This window comes from Apostichopus japonicus, chromosome 15 (assembly GCF_037975245.1).
Source record: "Apostichopus japonicus isolate 1M-3 chromosome 15, ASM3797524v1, whole genome shotgun sequence".
Classification (NCBI taxonomy): Eukaryota; Metazoa; Echinodermata; class Holothuroidea; order Aspidochirotida; family Stichopodidae; genus Apostichopus; species Apostichopus japonicus.
The window spans coordinates 26,759,503-26,777,231 of record NC_092575.1 but is presented as its reverse complement, the minus strand read 5'-3'; the positions used below and the strand labels follow the sequence as shown (position 1 = coordinate 26,777,231).

The 17,729-nt window shown below is 36.8% G+C and overlaps 2 protein-coding genes across 4 annotated transcripts in view; both read left to right on the top strand.

Moving 5' to 3' along the window:
• Positions 1-17,729, top strand: part of LOC139981249 (uncharacterized) — a 110,753-nt gene that overhangs the window by 377 nt on the left and 92,647 nt on the right. For all 3 annotated transcript variants that reach the window (XM_071993476.1, XM_071993480.1, XM_071993479.1), the window contains exons 2-6: positions 415-503; positions 5,471-6,359; positions 8,744-9,014; positions 14,483-15,027; positions 15,322-15,807. In XM_071993476.1, the coding sequence (XP_071849577.1) occupies positions 484-503; positions 5,471-6,359; positions 8,744-9,014; positions 14,483-15,027; positions 15,322-15,807 (2,211 nt within the window). In that variant the 5' untranslated portion in view covers positions 415-483. The remainder of the gene's footprint in view (positions 1-414; positions 504-5,470; positions 6,360-8,743; positions 9,015-14,482; positions 15,028-15,321; positions 15,808-17,729) is intronic.
• The window catches only part of LOC139981266 (carboxypeptidase O-like), a 58,052-nt gene that overhangs the window by 17,044 nt on the left and 23,279 nt on the right, over positions 1-17,729 (top strand). The gene's annotated exons all lie outside the window — the stretch shown is intronic.

Here is a 17,729-nt window from a genome sequence, read left to right as displayed (position 1 = left end):
ATAAATAATTCTTTAAAAAAATCTCCACTTTTGACCATCGTATATATAAATTTATAATTTTTACGAAATTTCAACTATTTACTCACGATTTCGTTGCCTTTTTCCGCAATCCAGCATAAATTAAGCAGAACCGTTACGTTAAATTCATGATTGATAGTAGAAAGTGTGAATGTGAATCGAGGTTAAATTAAAGAATAAGTCCAGGGAACCTTTCCAGATGACTATACATATCATTTCATCCATCATATTAAATTCAAGATTGCTCTGTAAATATTAAAAAAGCCACAGCATACATACAACCTATGTCTTCTTTCCGTTCCGATGATCTCTGTATGTATAGTGATATACCTCAATAAAACAAATTTTTAGAAAGCAGTATTTGTTTCTTAAGTATTTTTCTAATTTTATCTGCAGATCAGGACTCCCGCTGCATTTATATCAATCTCGTAGAATTAATTAAGATATAATTAAGTACACATCAAAATGGGCAACACAAACACGTCGTAAGTATTATTATTACGATTATGATTATGATTATTATTATTATTATGATTACTATTAATATTATTATTATTATTTTTGTTGTCATTATTATTATTATTTTTGATTATTATTATCATCATCATCATAATTATTCTTTTTTATCAATGATCCAAATGATTAATACTTGGGAATTATGCATGGCAGTATAAAAGAAGTATTGATTATTTGTTTACTTTACATTTAACTAAATACAAGTAATGTTGTAGACTGTTCGATCCCCAGATATTTCCTGGGATGGGGGGGGGGGAGTGTTCAATGTTGAAGGGGAGGGGGGTGGCATGAATTCCTAAGGGTAGTAGGACATCACGAAGTTGTTGCATTGAGAAAGAAAAGCACAAAGCCATCTCAAATCGCCGATAAAATGAACCTTCTGTGCATTCTGCGCCACAAATTCCATCATTTTAAAATGACAACGAAACAGCACCTTTTGATTGATTACTTTAATTTATCCGCAAACGGGTACTTCCTGATTACAGTTTTCTGAAATTTCTCAACGAAAGGACATTGTATAAATAACACAAAATGACAAAATACGGAATTTGTCCAAACTCGGCACATCTAAACTATGAAACGGAGCACATGTTAATGTTTTTTGTTACAAAACAGGAAGAACATGTCTCTTCGGATTCTCCGCATTGGGTCAATCGCCTCTGGATATAACTTAAATGGTTATGTCAAAGCTTAGCCTGGTAGACATAAATGATGACTTAGGTACACATTAAAGTTGATATGTTGTAGACCATTAAAAAACACTGTTATCAGCCCAGGTTGGTATTCTATTACACCTTTTATTATAACCCTTTACAGGCGCGGCGGAACGGAAAAATTATTGGGGGGCTAATGTGTGGAGACTTTCTAAGCGGAGCGCCACCATCGGTTGGCGCGGAGCGTACAAGAAAATTTGGGGTTTTTTCAAACCCCCAGATGGCCGGAAACGGCACTTTCCGAGTGTTTAATGCTGCGAATACCTAGCCCTAAAATATGGGTCTCAAGCCTGCAATTTCTCAGATTGCACGTAAAAGTCTGTAAAAACATTGTAATTTGTATATTCGATGTTTTTTTTTAAGAGAGTAGCTATTACTCGTAGTGTACTCGCAAAGATGTTTTTGAGTGTAGTAAGGGCAGTGGCGGAGCTAGAGTATTGGTCAGGAAGGGCAAGAATGGTCTGTAGGGGCGCTTTCGACACTATCTAAGCGGAGCGCCACTACAGGTTGGCGCGGAGCGTACAGAAATTTTTTGAGTAAAGATACTCCCTAGATTGCAGGAAATGACCCTTTCCGGGGCCTTGCTAATTTGCAGATAAACGGAGAATAAATAAGTGTTGTCGCCATTTTGTCGGAAAATTACACCAACAGAATATGACAAATGTCAATAGGTATATGAGAGCGCAATAAAATAGTCAAAAATCGCGAATAAGTAAAAAGTAGTGAAAAGCTGAAAAGGCGCCAGCAGTCCATTTGAGTCCGTCAGGGGGGGGGGGCATCCGCCCCCTGTCTGTATATATGGACGCTCCGCCACTAAGTAAGGGGATGTTGGAGAACTGGCTGAAATGAGGCAAGTCATTGGCCTAAGACGAAGTTGTGTTACGCTTACCGGTACTCACACTCACTGCTTCCACTTTTCACGGGGCGTGAAGACGCGGTTGGGGTGACAATGTGGTCTATAGCCAGGGGACGGGCCGAGGGTCCCCCAGCAATTAGTAAAATTATTACACCTATAGAGTATACGTGTGCATCGGACAGATCGACAAGTATGCATTGAAAAATGGGCAGATGCACGTTTCGGAGCCTTGGTAAATATTGGGGGGGGGGCTTATCATGCATTTGCCCCTCAAGTTTTTTATTGGGGGGGCTGAGCCCCCCCCAAGCCCCCCCGGTTCCGCCGCCACTGACCCTTTATACAAGTGAGGTTCATCCCTTCGAAGTGACTGGACCGTATTTAGACACAAAAAAACAGTGGGTCAGTTTCTCAGATACAACACAAAACTCATCGTGAAGACTTTTATGGCCTTAAATTCCATGTTAAAATGCATTTCAACTTTTCACGTACAATTCATCCAAGGGTGAATTTTGCTGTTATGGAGATAATAGAAGATATTTTGGTGGAGTTATTAGAATTTTAACCATTTATGGTTGTTAGTATAACCAGGACTAGCTGTTACAATAGAAATGGCCAGAACCACCATTTTAATACAATAACACTATGGCATGTTTAACACAGGTCAGTATACTATACGTGCCTTTACACACCTCCACTAAAAACAATAGGAATATAGTACTCAATGTTATGAATCCACACACAAAGTATTAAAGGTATCCACGATTTCCATCGTTAGATATCATGTATCATATGAAAATTATCCATGAATTCTACCATGAGAAATCATGTTTCCAAGGCTTTCAGGCCTCGACAAATATTGTTAAAAGCACTCGCTATTTGGCGACAGTGGCTAACAATCCACTCGCCAAATTTCACTCGCCAATATGCCTATGATTGCTGTTCAAGTCTCCATAGTACAGATCTACAACATCAATACTTTCTTTGAAAAATATTAAGCACGTAGGCATATGCATGGTGCTACGTAATTGAACATTGGAAAATTATGTTTCTGTGCAGTATGAAATTAACCTTTTTCCACCAAAAGTAAGTGATGAACAAAGTAAACATGACGCAGAATCATAAATAAGCAGCTAGGCCTACTGTAGTGCCTCAAAAAGTAAAAATGACAACGTCTGTAAAAAATACCTACGAAGATAGCTTGGCTTCTGTTACATTAGGGCTCCACTATTTTACTAGTCATACAGTAACTAGGTGTGCGGGAGTCCTAAGCATAGGCTATACAGTACCTCACTGCTACTTTGAACCGCTGCTCGATTAGAGCGGCGACTTCGCACATTTTCCCAATTATTTAATGTTTTTTAGCTGCAGATTGATGCGCGAAAAAATATCGCTATTACTCCATTACAGTGCCTAAATCAAAGCAATCTTTTACGCAATGCAAATATGAGGTTTTAAGAGCATCGATCAGTCTTGCAAAAATCATAGCAGCACAACAACAGCAAACTTGTCTCAAAACTCCTTAAATTGTTCTATAATTTGCGAATTATGACTGATAGCCTGTAGAAATAATGAAGGAGATGTTTTGCCATGTTAAGTGATTTGGTATTCTGACTGGTAATCTTCACGTTGTTGTGTAAACGAACCGATTCCACCCAACCGTTGCTGGCGTAGACATTATAAAATTGCTCACAGGTTAGCCAGGTTTGTTCAGGTTGTCCCATATTCATAAACGTGACGAAAGTCGAACGTTACTTTTAAGGCCTAGCTATGCTGAAAATGGTGGAAGAGACTACACAAATTGAGATCAACAGCCGATCCAGACAAACGCTCGTGAACTCACTGCCAAACTAACACCGTTTACACAATTATTTCCCATTGATCATAGTAAATAATCTAACTAGTCGAACTGTTAAGTTTCATAAACGCTGCCTGGTCACAATGAAACTACTTCCACCTGAAATACCAAATGGACTTGGACCCTCCCAAAAAACAATAGGGATCTTGAACTCAGTGTGGTACTCCTTCACACGAAATACGAGATTGATCCAAGCTTTTCTTCTTGAGATAACGTGTTTACAAGATTTACAAAACTTGACCCATGGTGACCCCAAATGACCTTTGACATCCACAAAAAACTCCAACTTGCTCCTAAATGTGGTCCTCCTACTCACGAAATATGAGATTGGTCCAAGCTTACCTCCTTGAGATATCGTGTTTACAAGGTCATATATAAATATTATCGAAATCCAAAATTGGATTAACATTAAGATTTAGGATTGCACTGAGGAGCCGACGTCATCGATCTCTGGATGCTTAATTGAGCATTCCAGAGTTAAGCATATTTTAAATGTAGTTATCTTGGAAACCTTTGTGGCTATAGAAACAATTTTACTAGCAGTCAAATTGTCATTTGTTTTTCTTGGACTATAATGTGTCAAAGCACTCAAGACTAAAAATCTGTCTGAAGACACCTCTTGAACTCTTTAGACCAAGTTGGCTTTCTTGAATAGCGTCATCATTTCATCATTAGCGGGCCTTTTGACAATGTTAGCTTTTTTGAATAGCACCACCACTTACAACTTCTGGGTGTCTCAGCTCTCTCTCCTTTTTTTGGCGCTAAATGCAAATGAATTAGAATGTACTGCATGTTGTCAACACGTACAGGACAAGTTGAATCAGAAAATTACATTAGTACAAACATATCATAACGAAGAATATTGAAGATAATTAAATCCTGTTCAAGCAAACTAAATATAGCCTATGCAATTTCATCAATTTGACTGAAAATGCCTATTAACAAGGCCTATGGTCGGTGTTGTGATATGTGAGAAATTTGGTGAAAGGAATATATTCATATTCGTACACACAGTAATTGATTTGAAATGTTTTTCTAAATTCTCAATTTCATTTCAACTTTAACAGGGTACGTTAATAGAAATATTTTATTCGGTCAATTTTTCAATTTCTAGCACGATTGCCGTATCTTACATTCATGTGGCGGTTGTGGCCATGTATTTTCTTCACGCGAGAGCGCTCTTCTTAATGTGAAACTACAAAGTCATTGGATCTATAGGTCTGAGTATCCTAATTATATTAGGCCTTGAACGTCTCATTTCTTCTATCTCGAGATTACTATGTCGATTAATTTGCTCTGGACATTTGACATGTGATTCGCGACTGTATAAGTTTATTGCATTACACAATAGCATTTTTAAAGATTCGGTACTTTTCGTAAGGCCTCTAGCCACTTCGCAGTCGGAGAGCTCTGTTCATTCCTTCGATCAAAAACCACTCTAAATTCTTCGCTACCACGGATACAAGGGTACAACCCTGACCTAACTTTTCACTTTTTGCCTTCCCTACACAGAGTGCATACAATTGCAACGATACCAAGATTCACTGTACAACTTGATGGTTACAATGTGTGGTCCGTGTACGTGCTCGATAATGGCCGATTGGCAGTCGCTGGATATAGCACCAAGAAAAAAAACTCTTTCATCGATCTGTTTATGTTTCAAGTTGATCCTGATTCTCAGGAAAAACCGTTATTATTGACGTCAGAGCCCTATTTTACTGAGGAATTTACCGAGTTTGGTTCAGAATGGCGGTCTGTTTGTTTACTGGATGATCGTCTGTTTTTAACGTGTTGTAGGGATACGATATCATTGTACGATAGTAGTAATGACGGTCTGGTCAATCAAGGGAAGTTTAACGGTGAAGCCTCGTGTATGACGACCAGAGATGGTTTAGTGTATGTCGGTTTATGTAGATCCAATGAGGTGATTGTCTTAGATTCAAGAGAATTAAGAAAACAGAAGACAATCACCTTAACAGGATTAAGAAGAGTAGACTGGCCTGATGATATAACAGTTAGTAATAGTAAACTGTTTATCTGTACAGGCCTGTATGGGAGAGCTTTAATGTGTAATAGTGAGGGAGAAATAGAACAGAAATATACAAACACACAGTACAGATGTGCATGTAGTATAACAGTCAGTGAAGAGAAAGGATTAATATTTATATTATGGAGTGGTGGTGAGGGTAGACAAGTTGTTGTTTACTCTCTATCTGGGGGTCATTCTTCCATCTCTGAGGGTCATTCTTCCATCTCTGAGGGTCATTCTTCCATCTCTGGGGGTCATATCTTGGCTTCTTTTAAAGTTCCTGGTAATTCCAGGAGAATCAGGATCAATAATAACATAAACAGATTGTTTTTGGTCACTGATACAACTGGAGAAGTCTATGAATATCACACAGTAAGTACTTATAAAGGATATATAGGCCTATGGTAAAAATTAGGAATATTTATCACTTTTATTAAAGCAATCCTTTCATGGAAGCTCAACAAATTGGGTATCATTCTATGCGAACAAGAAACATGAAGACACTCTAACATGTTTTGAGATCTACTTTGCAAAATTTCATAAAAAATAAGGGCATATTTTTCTTTGGGATTTGCTGATTCTGATACGGTTGTCATGGAAGTGTTTTGTACTGTCAATGTAAATGTAAAATTGGTTTTCTCTAATTTCTGTCTTAATTCCTTCAAAAATAATCACAATTATCACTAGTGAATGCGGAATTTTATGAAGAACACAACTATCACTTGTTTGTTCAGAGGTAGATAAAATTGGTGGAAAAGTAAGTGTAAAATTGTATGAAAAATTTAGGCCATTGGATGCTTGTTGCACTTTGCAAGCAACAGACAAAATTTGGAAAATATTTCTTCTTATTTTCTGAGCTTACAAGCTGCTAATTTTGACAAATTGGTATTAGTGAATGCGGAATTTTATTGAGAACTTTTCTGTAAGTTGCTTTTGAAGAGGGAGATAAAAATGATGGAAAAGTAAGTGCAAAATGTTATGACAAATTTAGGCGATTGGATGTTTGTTGCACTTTGCAATATTAGAGCAACAGGCAAAATTTGGAAAATATTTTGTCTTATTTTCTGAGCTTGCTTCTATAGTTGGATGTAGGCTGGTTTTTTAGGTGCACATTAGTAAATATGTAGAAAAAGAATTGACGAATGTGACTTTAAACTTGTCTTATTTTCACATTGTCAACAGAGTTAAGACTGCAAAATTCACAAAGCCATTGAAATCATATTTTATTACTTCTGAACAGAGAAAGTTGTAGCTAATTACAGACTATACTATAATAGGAGTTGCATCAAGTCAGTTGACAGTATTTTTGTCAGTTCTCTTCAAGTGGTTCATTTCACTGGTGGCCTATAATTTCCATTATGTAGAATGCACTGTTTTATGTAGTCAGTAGGCCTTAAAAATAACATTAAAAAGGATTAATTACTGACAATGCTAAGTAGGTACAGTAAGTAGGTATAATAGCTGTATTACACTCATAAGAATATATGTTACTGCAGTGTCAATTTGTGACAGTACAGTAACTATTATAGACATCACATTGTATAAGTGACGATACACAATATCCTGCTTTAATTGTTTAATTATGCAGTACATTAATTAACCGAAGTGAAGATCCCCATTCATTAGCTGTCACCAAGCACACAGTGTAATGAATGTAATTGCTATGCACATGGATTTAACACGATCATTGCTACCCATGCATGAGAAAGCATTACCACATGTCAACCAGTGTAAGAACAAGTGTCTTCCTAGCTGTCAAAGGCCTATTTGTACATGTCATCAGGCCACACCTAATAGGCTAGTAAATTATGTCTGACAGGCTTTAGTAACCCAGGAACCTTGGTTAAAATAGCATTATCATAAGTTGATAAGTGCTCATAGTTTTCAATAATTAAATATTTTACATGCATTCTTTGTCCTGAAGCTGTGTATAGCTCATAGTGCAGTAGCTGTACATAACAATATATACACAAATCTTAAAAGTCTTGACAGTGCAAATGGACTTTGATTATTCAGGCATTGAGCTGCAGCACATGTAGTTTAGCTGTGCAACTTACAAGCATTTAACAATACATTCCGCCCTAAAGTAAGTTCTAAGTTAGCTGTGTACTCATACAGTAAATCTCTATTGCAAGATTGTAGGATCAAATAAATAAATCATATGTAAGTAATATACTGTGTAAATTACAACACTGCATCAATGATTGACATAGTAAACTCATGTAAAACTGCAGCACAGTTAATAATTAAATGTGAGAAGTAAGAAGGGGATTAGAGAGAGGGTTATTAATGTGTGTTTTAATGTAAATGACCACCTAAATTGCCCAGAATAGAAGACACTTTAACTAGCTCCCACACAAACACAGGTCACAATGTAGTGTTTATTGGCTAAATTTGGAGAACAATGTTAAGCCAATAAACTATAATTATAAGTTGGTGGCGCCTTGAATAAATCTACAACAATCTGCCTGATACAGCATCATGTATAGAAGCATGTACCTGTACAGTCTTAAAATCAATACAACCAATTGTTACCTATAAATATTTTTTATTTATTCTGAAATAAATATAAAAGATTGTTGCTAGGAGAAGTCAGGTAAAACACAGTAACATAATCCACACCGTCATATTTAAAGATATCCCTCCCTTGGAATGTGTTGCTGTCTCAATGCGTCAAAATTGTACATCTACAGTATTTTGTTTGATAGTCACCAGTATATTTATATGAATTTGTTTTTGTTGTCTTTTTGTTATAGAGTGACATCTTTACATTTGATAACTTCCTGATCCACTCAGAGTCATTGATTGAGAAAGATGACTGCCAGAAGCTACTTGACTACCTTAAGGTTCCAGCCAAGGAATCAAAGGACATAATTAAGAGTGATGCACCCTTTTCTTCTCTTGTCTACCATCTCAGAGAGGCAGGGAAGGTTTCTGTTAATGACATCAGCCATTTAATGACAGCATGCTCTGACAAAGGACTTAGTAAATTAGTGGCTGTATTGACTGTCTACCAACAAGCTAAAGGTAAGTTTATATCAGAGAGCTTTACAAGTTTCATATGTTATGAATCGCAAAACATTCAAACTCATTGCCCACACAAAGAATAAAATGATTTGAGCTAATATTGTATTGTTGTAAAGCACTTTATGCCTCATTGCAATATAACCTGACTGACTATTGTCCACCAACACTTTGTAATTAAATATTTAAGAAATTCAGTAACCAATATTCAGTTGAAATATAACCCCAAAACACCATAGTGCATGAGATCATTTTTCACATTTGACTTTCCTTTGAAATGATTTGACTGTCCACAGCAATTATGACATTCCCAATTGAATAATTGGAAACATGATAAAATAATTACAAATAACGCAGCAGATCAGAACCGCTTCAATCAAATCCTAACAGTCACAAGCGAAGAATACAAGAACCTATACCCAACTTGATCATACACCTTTAATGTGAATGTCAAGTATTGATGAATACAAACATGAATACCAAATTAATTCATAACTCTGCCTTCACTTTAATCATTATAAAATTCATCACCAGAAATATCTTTGAATACAAGTCAGTTATCCCTTCATTTCACTTGCATGAGTTCACATGAAATTCTCTGTACACTGATTTGTATCTGTACTGCATACTGCATAAATGGTTAAATGACATCAAAAATACAAATTATACATCAGAATATGCCCTGACATGACTATTCTCAGCTCACTAGACCACAACCAGGTAAACTACATTAATGTAGGTGCATTATGATGAGACATTTCGTCTACAAACCCTCTGAACCATCAGGAATCTACTGTAAAAAAGGTATTATAATAACCAACAGTTGTACTAGCTATTAACATCATAATACAAACAGACACCAGCCTGCAGCTACAGTATGTCAAAAGTATCAATCTATGTTGAGATCCTGACACAGCTATTTACAGCAACAATCAAGAAAAAAGAGAACAATCAAAATGCGATTAAAGAAGTAATTAATGAATAGAAATAACAGCTTATTTCATATAAATTCCTGACACAAAGCCCATATGAATTGTTCCACCTAGCACGAAAATGTTACAGAACATTCAGCCAGTTGGGACAATTTCCTAATGCTACAGTAATACCTCTCTTAAATGTACTCCAATATCAAGCTTCAAAGCACTGGTATTGACAGTATACAAACAGTTCCTAACCTTGATCTGATAGAAACATGATATTCATACCGCTTGTACTGACCAAACGAGTGCTCTGAAGCGAGACATGACACTACAGTATAGGGAAATTGCTGCTTTAATGCAGGCATGGACCAACACTATTATATTGATTAGCAACAACAAAGATTAACATTGTAAGCTTTCCACTGCACTGCCCAGAAACAAGTACCAACAAATATGTAACTCAACATAGATCTATAATATACAGAAAGTATGAATAGAGAACAACACTCTGTCTACAATACTGTTAACCTAACATTAAAGGAACACACTTTCTTTAACACTTTGAGATCTCCCTCACACTGAACACCACATTTTGAATGCATAGCCACATATGTACACATAATTGACAATTACTGACTCTTCAACCTTTCTATAGAACTAAGAAGTAGCATAATTGATAAAGCCACGAGTCAGCCATGCAATTATAATGGTTATCTCAACCATGAACCTCCAATATACACTCATAAACCCCAGAACTAAACTCTCAAAGTACTAATTAATGTTAACAATCAAATGAAAAGTATGATAACTGGAGGCACTCTGATCGAGACATCTTATAAGTAAATATATCAGTTTAAGGCACTGTACCACAGCATTATCCTACACACAATACACAATGCAATGCAGTATAGCTCATGTCAGTCCTCATTGCAGTAGGGGTAATTTAGACTTTAAATAATGGGGTCATTCCGCCTCAAATCAACCAATTTTCTGAAGAGTTCCCAGGTGACCCTTTCAGAATTAGATGAAATTTTGTCAGAATGATTGAGTATGTCCCAAATGAACACATACAAAAAATTAGTTTGAACTCAACCAATCAGAGATGCAGGTTTAGTTTTGAGCCGTTGTTAAATATAGATTCAAAAACGTTGAGTTGGTAACTTGGTACAACCAGCAAGCTGGTACTCTAACAGCTCCCTGGTTCAACTACCATAGACAATCTACACAAATCAAGCATTTGTGTTGTATTACATGATCAATGACGTTCGTAGTTTTAAATATTCATATTATGGGCGAGGTTTATTTGGATCCCAACGTAAAATATCTTCGAGAAATTAAAAGTTAAAAGTTTTAAATTTCTCAACTTTTATGCCACCATTTGAAGTAAGATTTGAATGGATAAGCTAGTTATGTATGTCGTTATGGCATCGAGGGATCAGTGAGGTTGAGAAAAACCATAGAAAAGGGCGCAAAATGCTGCTTTAACCTAACCCAGTCCCCTTTCATGTTTTCCTCATGCCATACAAACACTGGTAACTCATTTGCATAAACCTTTTTGAACAAAATCACCTGTGTGTCACATGTAGACACTACATTCTAGAACAATACTACCAGTGTATCACGTGCAGACACCATCATAAACTATAGCAGGAATACGATCTCATCACAGTTTTACACCAATTGATGGTGGAAAGATTGAGAAGCGGCGACTCTCCAATGACCAACCACTGCAAAATTGTGCCAATTAGAGACCATGCAGAGGAGAGAATCCATTTCTGCTAATCTTCAACCTCAGGCTGACACGAAAGAGTACCAACCAGGCGTTACATCGCATGCATGTATGACAATGAGTGGTACATTGGTACCGTAGTGGAAATTTCAGAGGAAGAAAATGATGTCTTTGTGAAGTTAATGAAACGAACCAAGAACTCCAATGCACTTTCTTGGCCACAAAACACCCACAATAATTGTTGGATACCATTCTAAGCTATTATTTGTTTCATCAGTGCTCCAGAGTTACAGGGACATAGAGGCCGCCAGTACACTCTTCCTCATGAAGACTTAAAGGACCATTCCAGCCAAACTGCAAGCATTCATCAAGTAAAACAAATTAAAGTGTGCTAACTTGTATATCAAGCCACACTGCAAGCATTCATCAAGTAAAAGAAATTAAAATGTGGTAAACTTGTTCTACTTGTATATGAACATCCATGTGTGGTAAGAATTGTAAGGACATTGAAGCATTTCAATGACCTTCCGTTTAATCCCAAGACTGGACTCTTGAGAGTTGTGACATTACCAGTAATTTAAATGTGCGTGAAGCGTTAATGATGTGATTAAATGTCATTAATTTGACCTAAAACAATTTGTTATGTTACATTTTGATTCAGCTGACTGAAACAAGGACACAATAATCATATCACTCATTATTATACTATGATTACATGACAAATATATAAGCTTGAGATTAAGAAATGTGCGAAAAACGTCTAATATTCAAATTGCCACCATACCATGAAGGAGTTGAGTGCCAAAGCTGAAATTTGGTGTATAAGAAGATTCAATATGTATGTGTAACTGGTTTAAATTTCAAAATATGTTTCAATTGATCAATGGGTCAACCAGGGTCAAGACGGGCGTTTTTTTAATCTTTTTCTGGCTGGAGCCAACTTAGGACTCATGCCATTTCTTAATTAGTGCATTGGTGGGCTTATAATTGCTTATGGGTATAGACATGCAACCTTAGATAATACCCAAGGAATTATGTGACCCCTCATGTGGGCACAGGGTGACCTCAAAAATCACAAAAAACATTTTCGGCAGAATAAATACCTACTTTGGGTGATCATTACCAGAAAAATAAACGAGAAACAGTTAAATTGAGTGCAGATTCATAAATTTTGGCAAGAAGTTAGATAGAATACCGAATTTGAGCTCTCTACCTGGTACAAAGACTGAATTATGAGCTTTCAAATTCGGAAAATATCACAAAAGTCACTTTTGCGAATCGCGCACGCACAAAATGGCCGCCTTGGCTAAATTTCAACGGGCCATATCTGGAAAACGACATGGAGTATGATTTTAATTGTTTGTATGTGTTCATTTGGGACATACTCAATCATTCTAATCAAGTTTCATCTAAATCTGAGAGGGTCACCTGGGGACCACTAGTTGATTTGATATGCAATGACCCAATGACAATTTAATTAAAGGTATGCTGTACTGGCCCCAAATATGCTAGATATTCAAAATATGGTCACCTTTGGTAAAAATTCTTAAACTGTTTTTGTTACAACCTTCGCGGAAATCTTCCTCACTGGAACATTCAGTTATCTTTTGTGTTCCTTAAAAATGCCTGAGAACAATTTGGAGAGTAAAGACCTTTAGAAAAGTAGTTTTTGAAAACTTCTAGCAATTATAGCGTGCTATAATTTGGGGCCTATACTGACTACCTTTAGGTGGCCAAAATACTGTTAAAGGCATTGAAGACTCGCCCCAAAAAAGTTAACTTTCCGTTGCTTGCAAGTAAAGTTTTCTGCTTGTCGCTACAAAATGCAGACAGTAATGAAATGTGATACCTTGTTATCTTTAGCTGGACCTGAGATGTCCATCGCTGCTATGTACGCTGTGTTGTGGATATTGACCGTAGCTGTATGTATAGACTGTACACTAGTGTCTGATTACCGACGGTAGCATGCTGTGTGTATATTTTCTGGGATCGATGGTGGTGTTAAACACTTCTGTAACACCTTATTCGAAACTAGGTCAGATAACCGGCACGAGACGTTTCTTTGTGCGCAAGTCTTCACACCCTTTAAGCTAATGGTGCTCTATGGGAGGCCAATATGGAACTTACTAAGGCAGGCCAATTGATAAAAATAGCAAACTGCACATTACCACAGTACTAACATATACCTTATTAACCCATAGTTGATAGAATAAGGACCCTCCATCAATACACTTTGATACAAATAATGTGATAATGAGGTGGTAAGAAATTGAATACCAGCAATGGCATGTAAAGTACTTCAAGCCAGAAAGAGATTCCTATTTGGATATTCAGAAGTGTATCATTATGATTCCACTGTGACTACATGTTTTATTCAATGTCAAGGTCTTGCATTATAGTTAAGTCCTTGCATAAGTCTGTAACTAATGGGGTAAACTCAAAAGTTTATTTTGGGATATGTTCAGACAAGATTGGTCAAATGTTGGAATTTCCTTTCATTTTGAAATTTTGTAATTTATTATCCTTGATATATATTTGAGGATCATTGAAGGGCTCGATGAAGTTCAATTCCTCAGAAGCAGTGCCAACATCATCAACAACAAGGAAAGTGAATGATTTGCATTGTCACTTCAAATAACATGCTATACTTGGAACACAATGTGAGCTCACTAAATTCGGTGCAAGTTTTTTCACAATATTTTCCTGGAAGATTTTACCGCATAAATTATTGAGATACATTGAACTGTATTCATTTAAATCTCTAAATCTCTTGGGTGGAAGACAATGTTTAACCAAGTTTGCATCTTTTATGTTTGTTTCAGATTCAAAGTTTCCCCAAAAATTAATAAAGAAACAACTAAAGGAATCTGAAGACAAAAGGCAGGAACTCTCTCATAAACTAACTGAATCAGAAGATGAAAAACAACAGCTCACTGGAAGACTAAAGGCAACAGAGGAGGAAAGACAGCAACTGACTGGAAGACTAAAGACAACAGAGGAGGAAAGACAACAACTGACTGGAAGACTTAAGACAACAGAGGAGGAAAGACAACAATTGAAAGATACATTGAAGGTAACAGAGGATGAAAGACAACGATTGAGAGAGACATTGAATGTAACAGAGGAGGAAAGACAACAATGGAAAGATACATGGAAGGTAACAGAGGAAGAAAGACAACAATTGAGAGATACATTGAAGGTAACAGAGGAAGAAAGACAACAATTGAGAGATACATTGAAGGTAACAGAGGAAGAAAGACAACAGCTGAATGGAAGACTACAAACAACAGAGGAGGAAAGACAACTGCTGACTGGAAGACTTAAGACAACAGAGGAGGAAAGACAACAATTGAAAGATACATTGAAGGTAACAGAGGAAGAAAGACAACAATTGAGAGATACATTGAAGGTAACAGAGGGAGAAAGACAACAGCTGAATGGAAGACTAAAGACAACAGAGGAGGAAAGACAACAACTGACTGGAAGACTACAAACAACAGAGGAGGAAAGACAACTGCTGACTGGAAGACTTAAGACAACAGAGGAGGAAAGACAACGATTGAGAGATACATTGAAGGCAAGAGAGGAAGAAAGACTAAAAGTTACTGAAAGATTAGAGACAACAGAGAAGGAAAGACTGCAATTCAAAGATACATTGAAGACAACAGAAGAGGAAAGACAACAACTGAATGGAAAACTTAAGACAACAGAGGAGGAAAGACAACAATTCCAAGATACTTTGAAGGCAACAGAGGAAGAAAGAAAACAGCTGAAAGGAAGACTAAAGACAACAGAGGAGGAAAAACAACAACTGAATGGAAGACTTAAGACAACAGAGAAGGAAAGACAACAATTGAGAGATACATTGAAGGTGACAGAGGGAGAAAGACAACAGCTGACTGGAAGACTAAATACAACAGAGGAGGAAAGACAACAGCTGACTGGAAGACTTAGGACAACGGAGGAGGAAAGACAACAATTCAAAGATACATTGAAGGCAACAGAGGAAGAAAGACAGCACCTAACTGGAAGACTAAAGACAACAGAGGAGGAAAATCAACACTTCAGAGATAGATTGAATACAACTGAAAACAAAGTGAAGACATTGAAGGATGAGAAGGAAGAATTACTTCAGCAGCAGAAAGAGGTTAGACTTCACATAGCATGTGATTATAGATAACTGATGACCAAGTTACATGACTTGGTTCATGAGAAATTTAGTCACTTTGGACAAGACTGCCTTTCTGCTTGATATTGTAGTGTAAAGTGAATTTTTAAGTTACCATTTGCAAACACAACTTGTATTTTCAGTAAGGGAATGGTTATATTGTCCAACAGTAGAGGTTAAATGATGAACATATTATGAGCTATTTGTCTCAAGAACAGTATGCAAGCATGATGTTTAGTTCATATGATGTACAGTTACTGCCACTGTATTAATATATAGGTCAAAGTTCATATGTGGTTCAGAGGGGCCAATCAGAACATGCACAGGTAAAAGTCTTTAATCCCTGTATCTCAAGAACAGAACTTTCAGAGAGTATCCATTTTCATGGTGGGATATGCTCTTTTTATGTGGAAGTTTGCTACTCAGCTGAAGTTACACTGGATTGTTCTGATTGTTTAGTTACAAGTGACAGTTTACATTAACTAGCAAAACTAAACAGAGGAATTTATCATGTGCAATGGCAAAATTTGTAGTACATTAAAGCATGTTATGGGACTTATTGAACATTAAAACGATATATAATGAACTAGATTAAATGATATAATTGAACTTTTGTCCATCAATGTGATAGGCCTACATTCCTTCTTCTAGAACAGTAGTTCCACTATTCCAGGAGGTGCATGTGAAGGTGAGGTCACACTTCTCTGCACTCATTTATTGCAAACATGTGATTTCTCTGAGCCAGGTAGTAATTTTGCAATAGTCACACCCTCAAGTAGGTGGTCAAAGCTTATCAGTTCAGCCTGCCTGTAAATAAGTGTAAAGAATTTTGCAAACTTGAATAATGTTCTCCCTTCAGAGACAGGCTACTTCATAAATGTTTGATTCCTTGCCGAAGGCAGAAGGAACCTATGCGATGGTGATGGCGTGTGTGCGTGTCTGTGTGTGGGTGCACTTGTTCGTTTGTATTCTGACTGAGGACTTGAACAGAAGAATTCCAGGTCCTCGGTTGTGATTTCTAAAAACTCAACATGTCCTAGAAAGAATTCTATTGTACTGGGGTATCGTTAAGGTTAGGGTACATGGATTTGAACAACGGAAAAAACAATGGGGTCCTCGGTCTGAATGTAAAACACACCTGGGTGTGGGTTTGCGTATGTGAAGCCTTGTCTTGTAAACACGATATCTCAAGAACCAAACATTGCCTGAAGTTGAAAGTTGGTTTGTAGGTAAGTAGAAGGTTCATATTGTCTTTCATGGAGGTCAAAGGTCATTTGAGGGCAAGGTATGAAAACCTTGTAAACACAATATCTCAAGAATTCAAAGTTGCTTTCACTTCAAACTTAATATGTGGGTAGCCATTAGTTATTAGATGTTCTCTAACCTTTTAAATGGAGGTCAAAGGTCACCAGAGATCAAAGGCAAACAACCGTGTAAACACGATATCCCAAGATGCAGAAGTTGCTTGAACTTGGTATGTTGGCAGCCCTTGGTGAGCAGATGACCTCTATTGTTTTTCATGGATGTCAAAGGTCATTAAAACCTTATAAACCCGATATCTCAAGAAGTGAAAGTTGCTTGAACTTTATACTTAGTATGCAGATAGCCCTTAGTGATGAGATGTTCTCTATTCTTTTCCATGGAGGTCAAAGGTCATATTAGGTCTGAAAATTTTGTAAACATAATATCCCAAGAAGTACAACTTGCCCTGAACTTTAAACTTGCTATGTTGGTAGCCCTTGGTGAGCAGATGTTGCCTATTATTGGTTTCGTTGAATATAGTAACCTTTAGAATCATGATGGCTATGTGTGTATGTATATGTGTGTGCATTTGTGACGCCCAGCTTGGAAACTTGGACCAAGTTCAAAAAGCTCATTGTTTTCTGTGGAGGTCAAAGGTC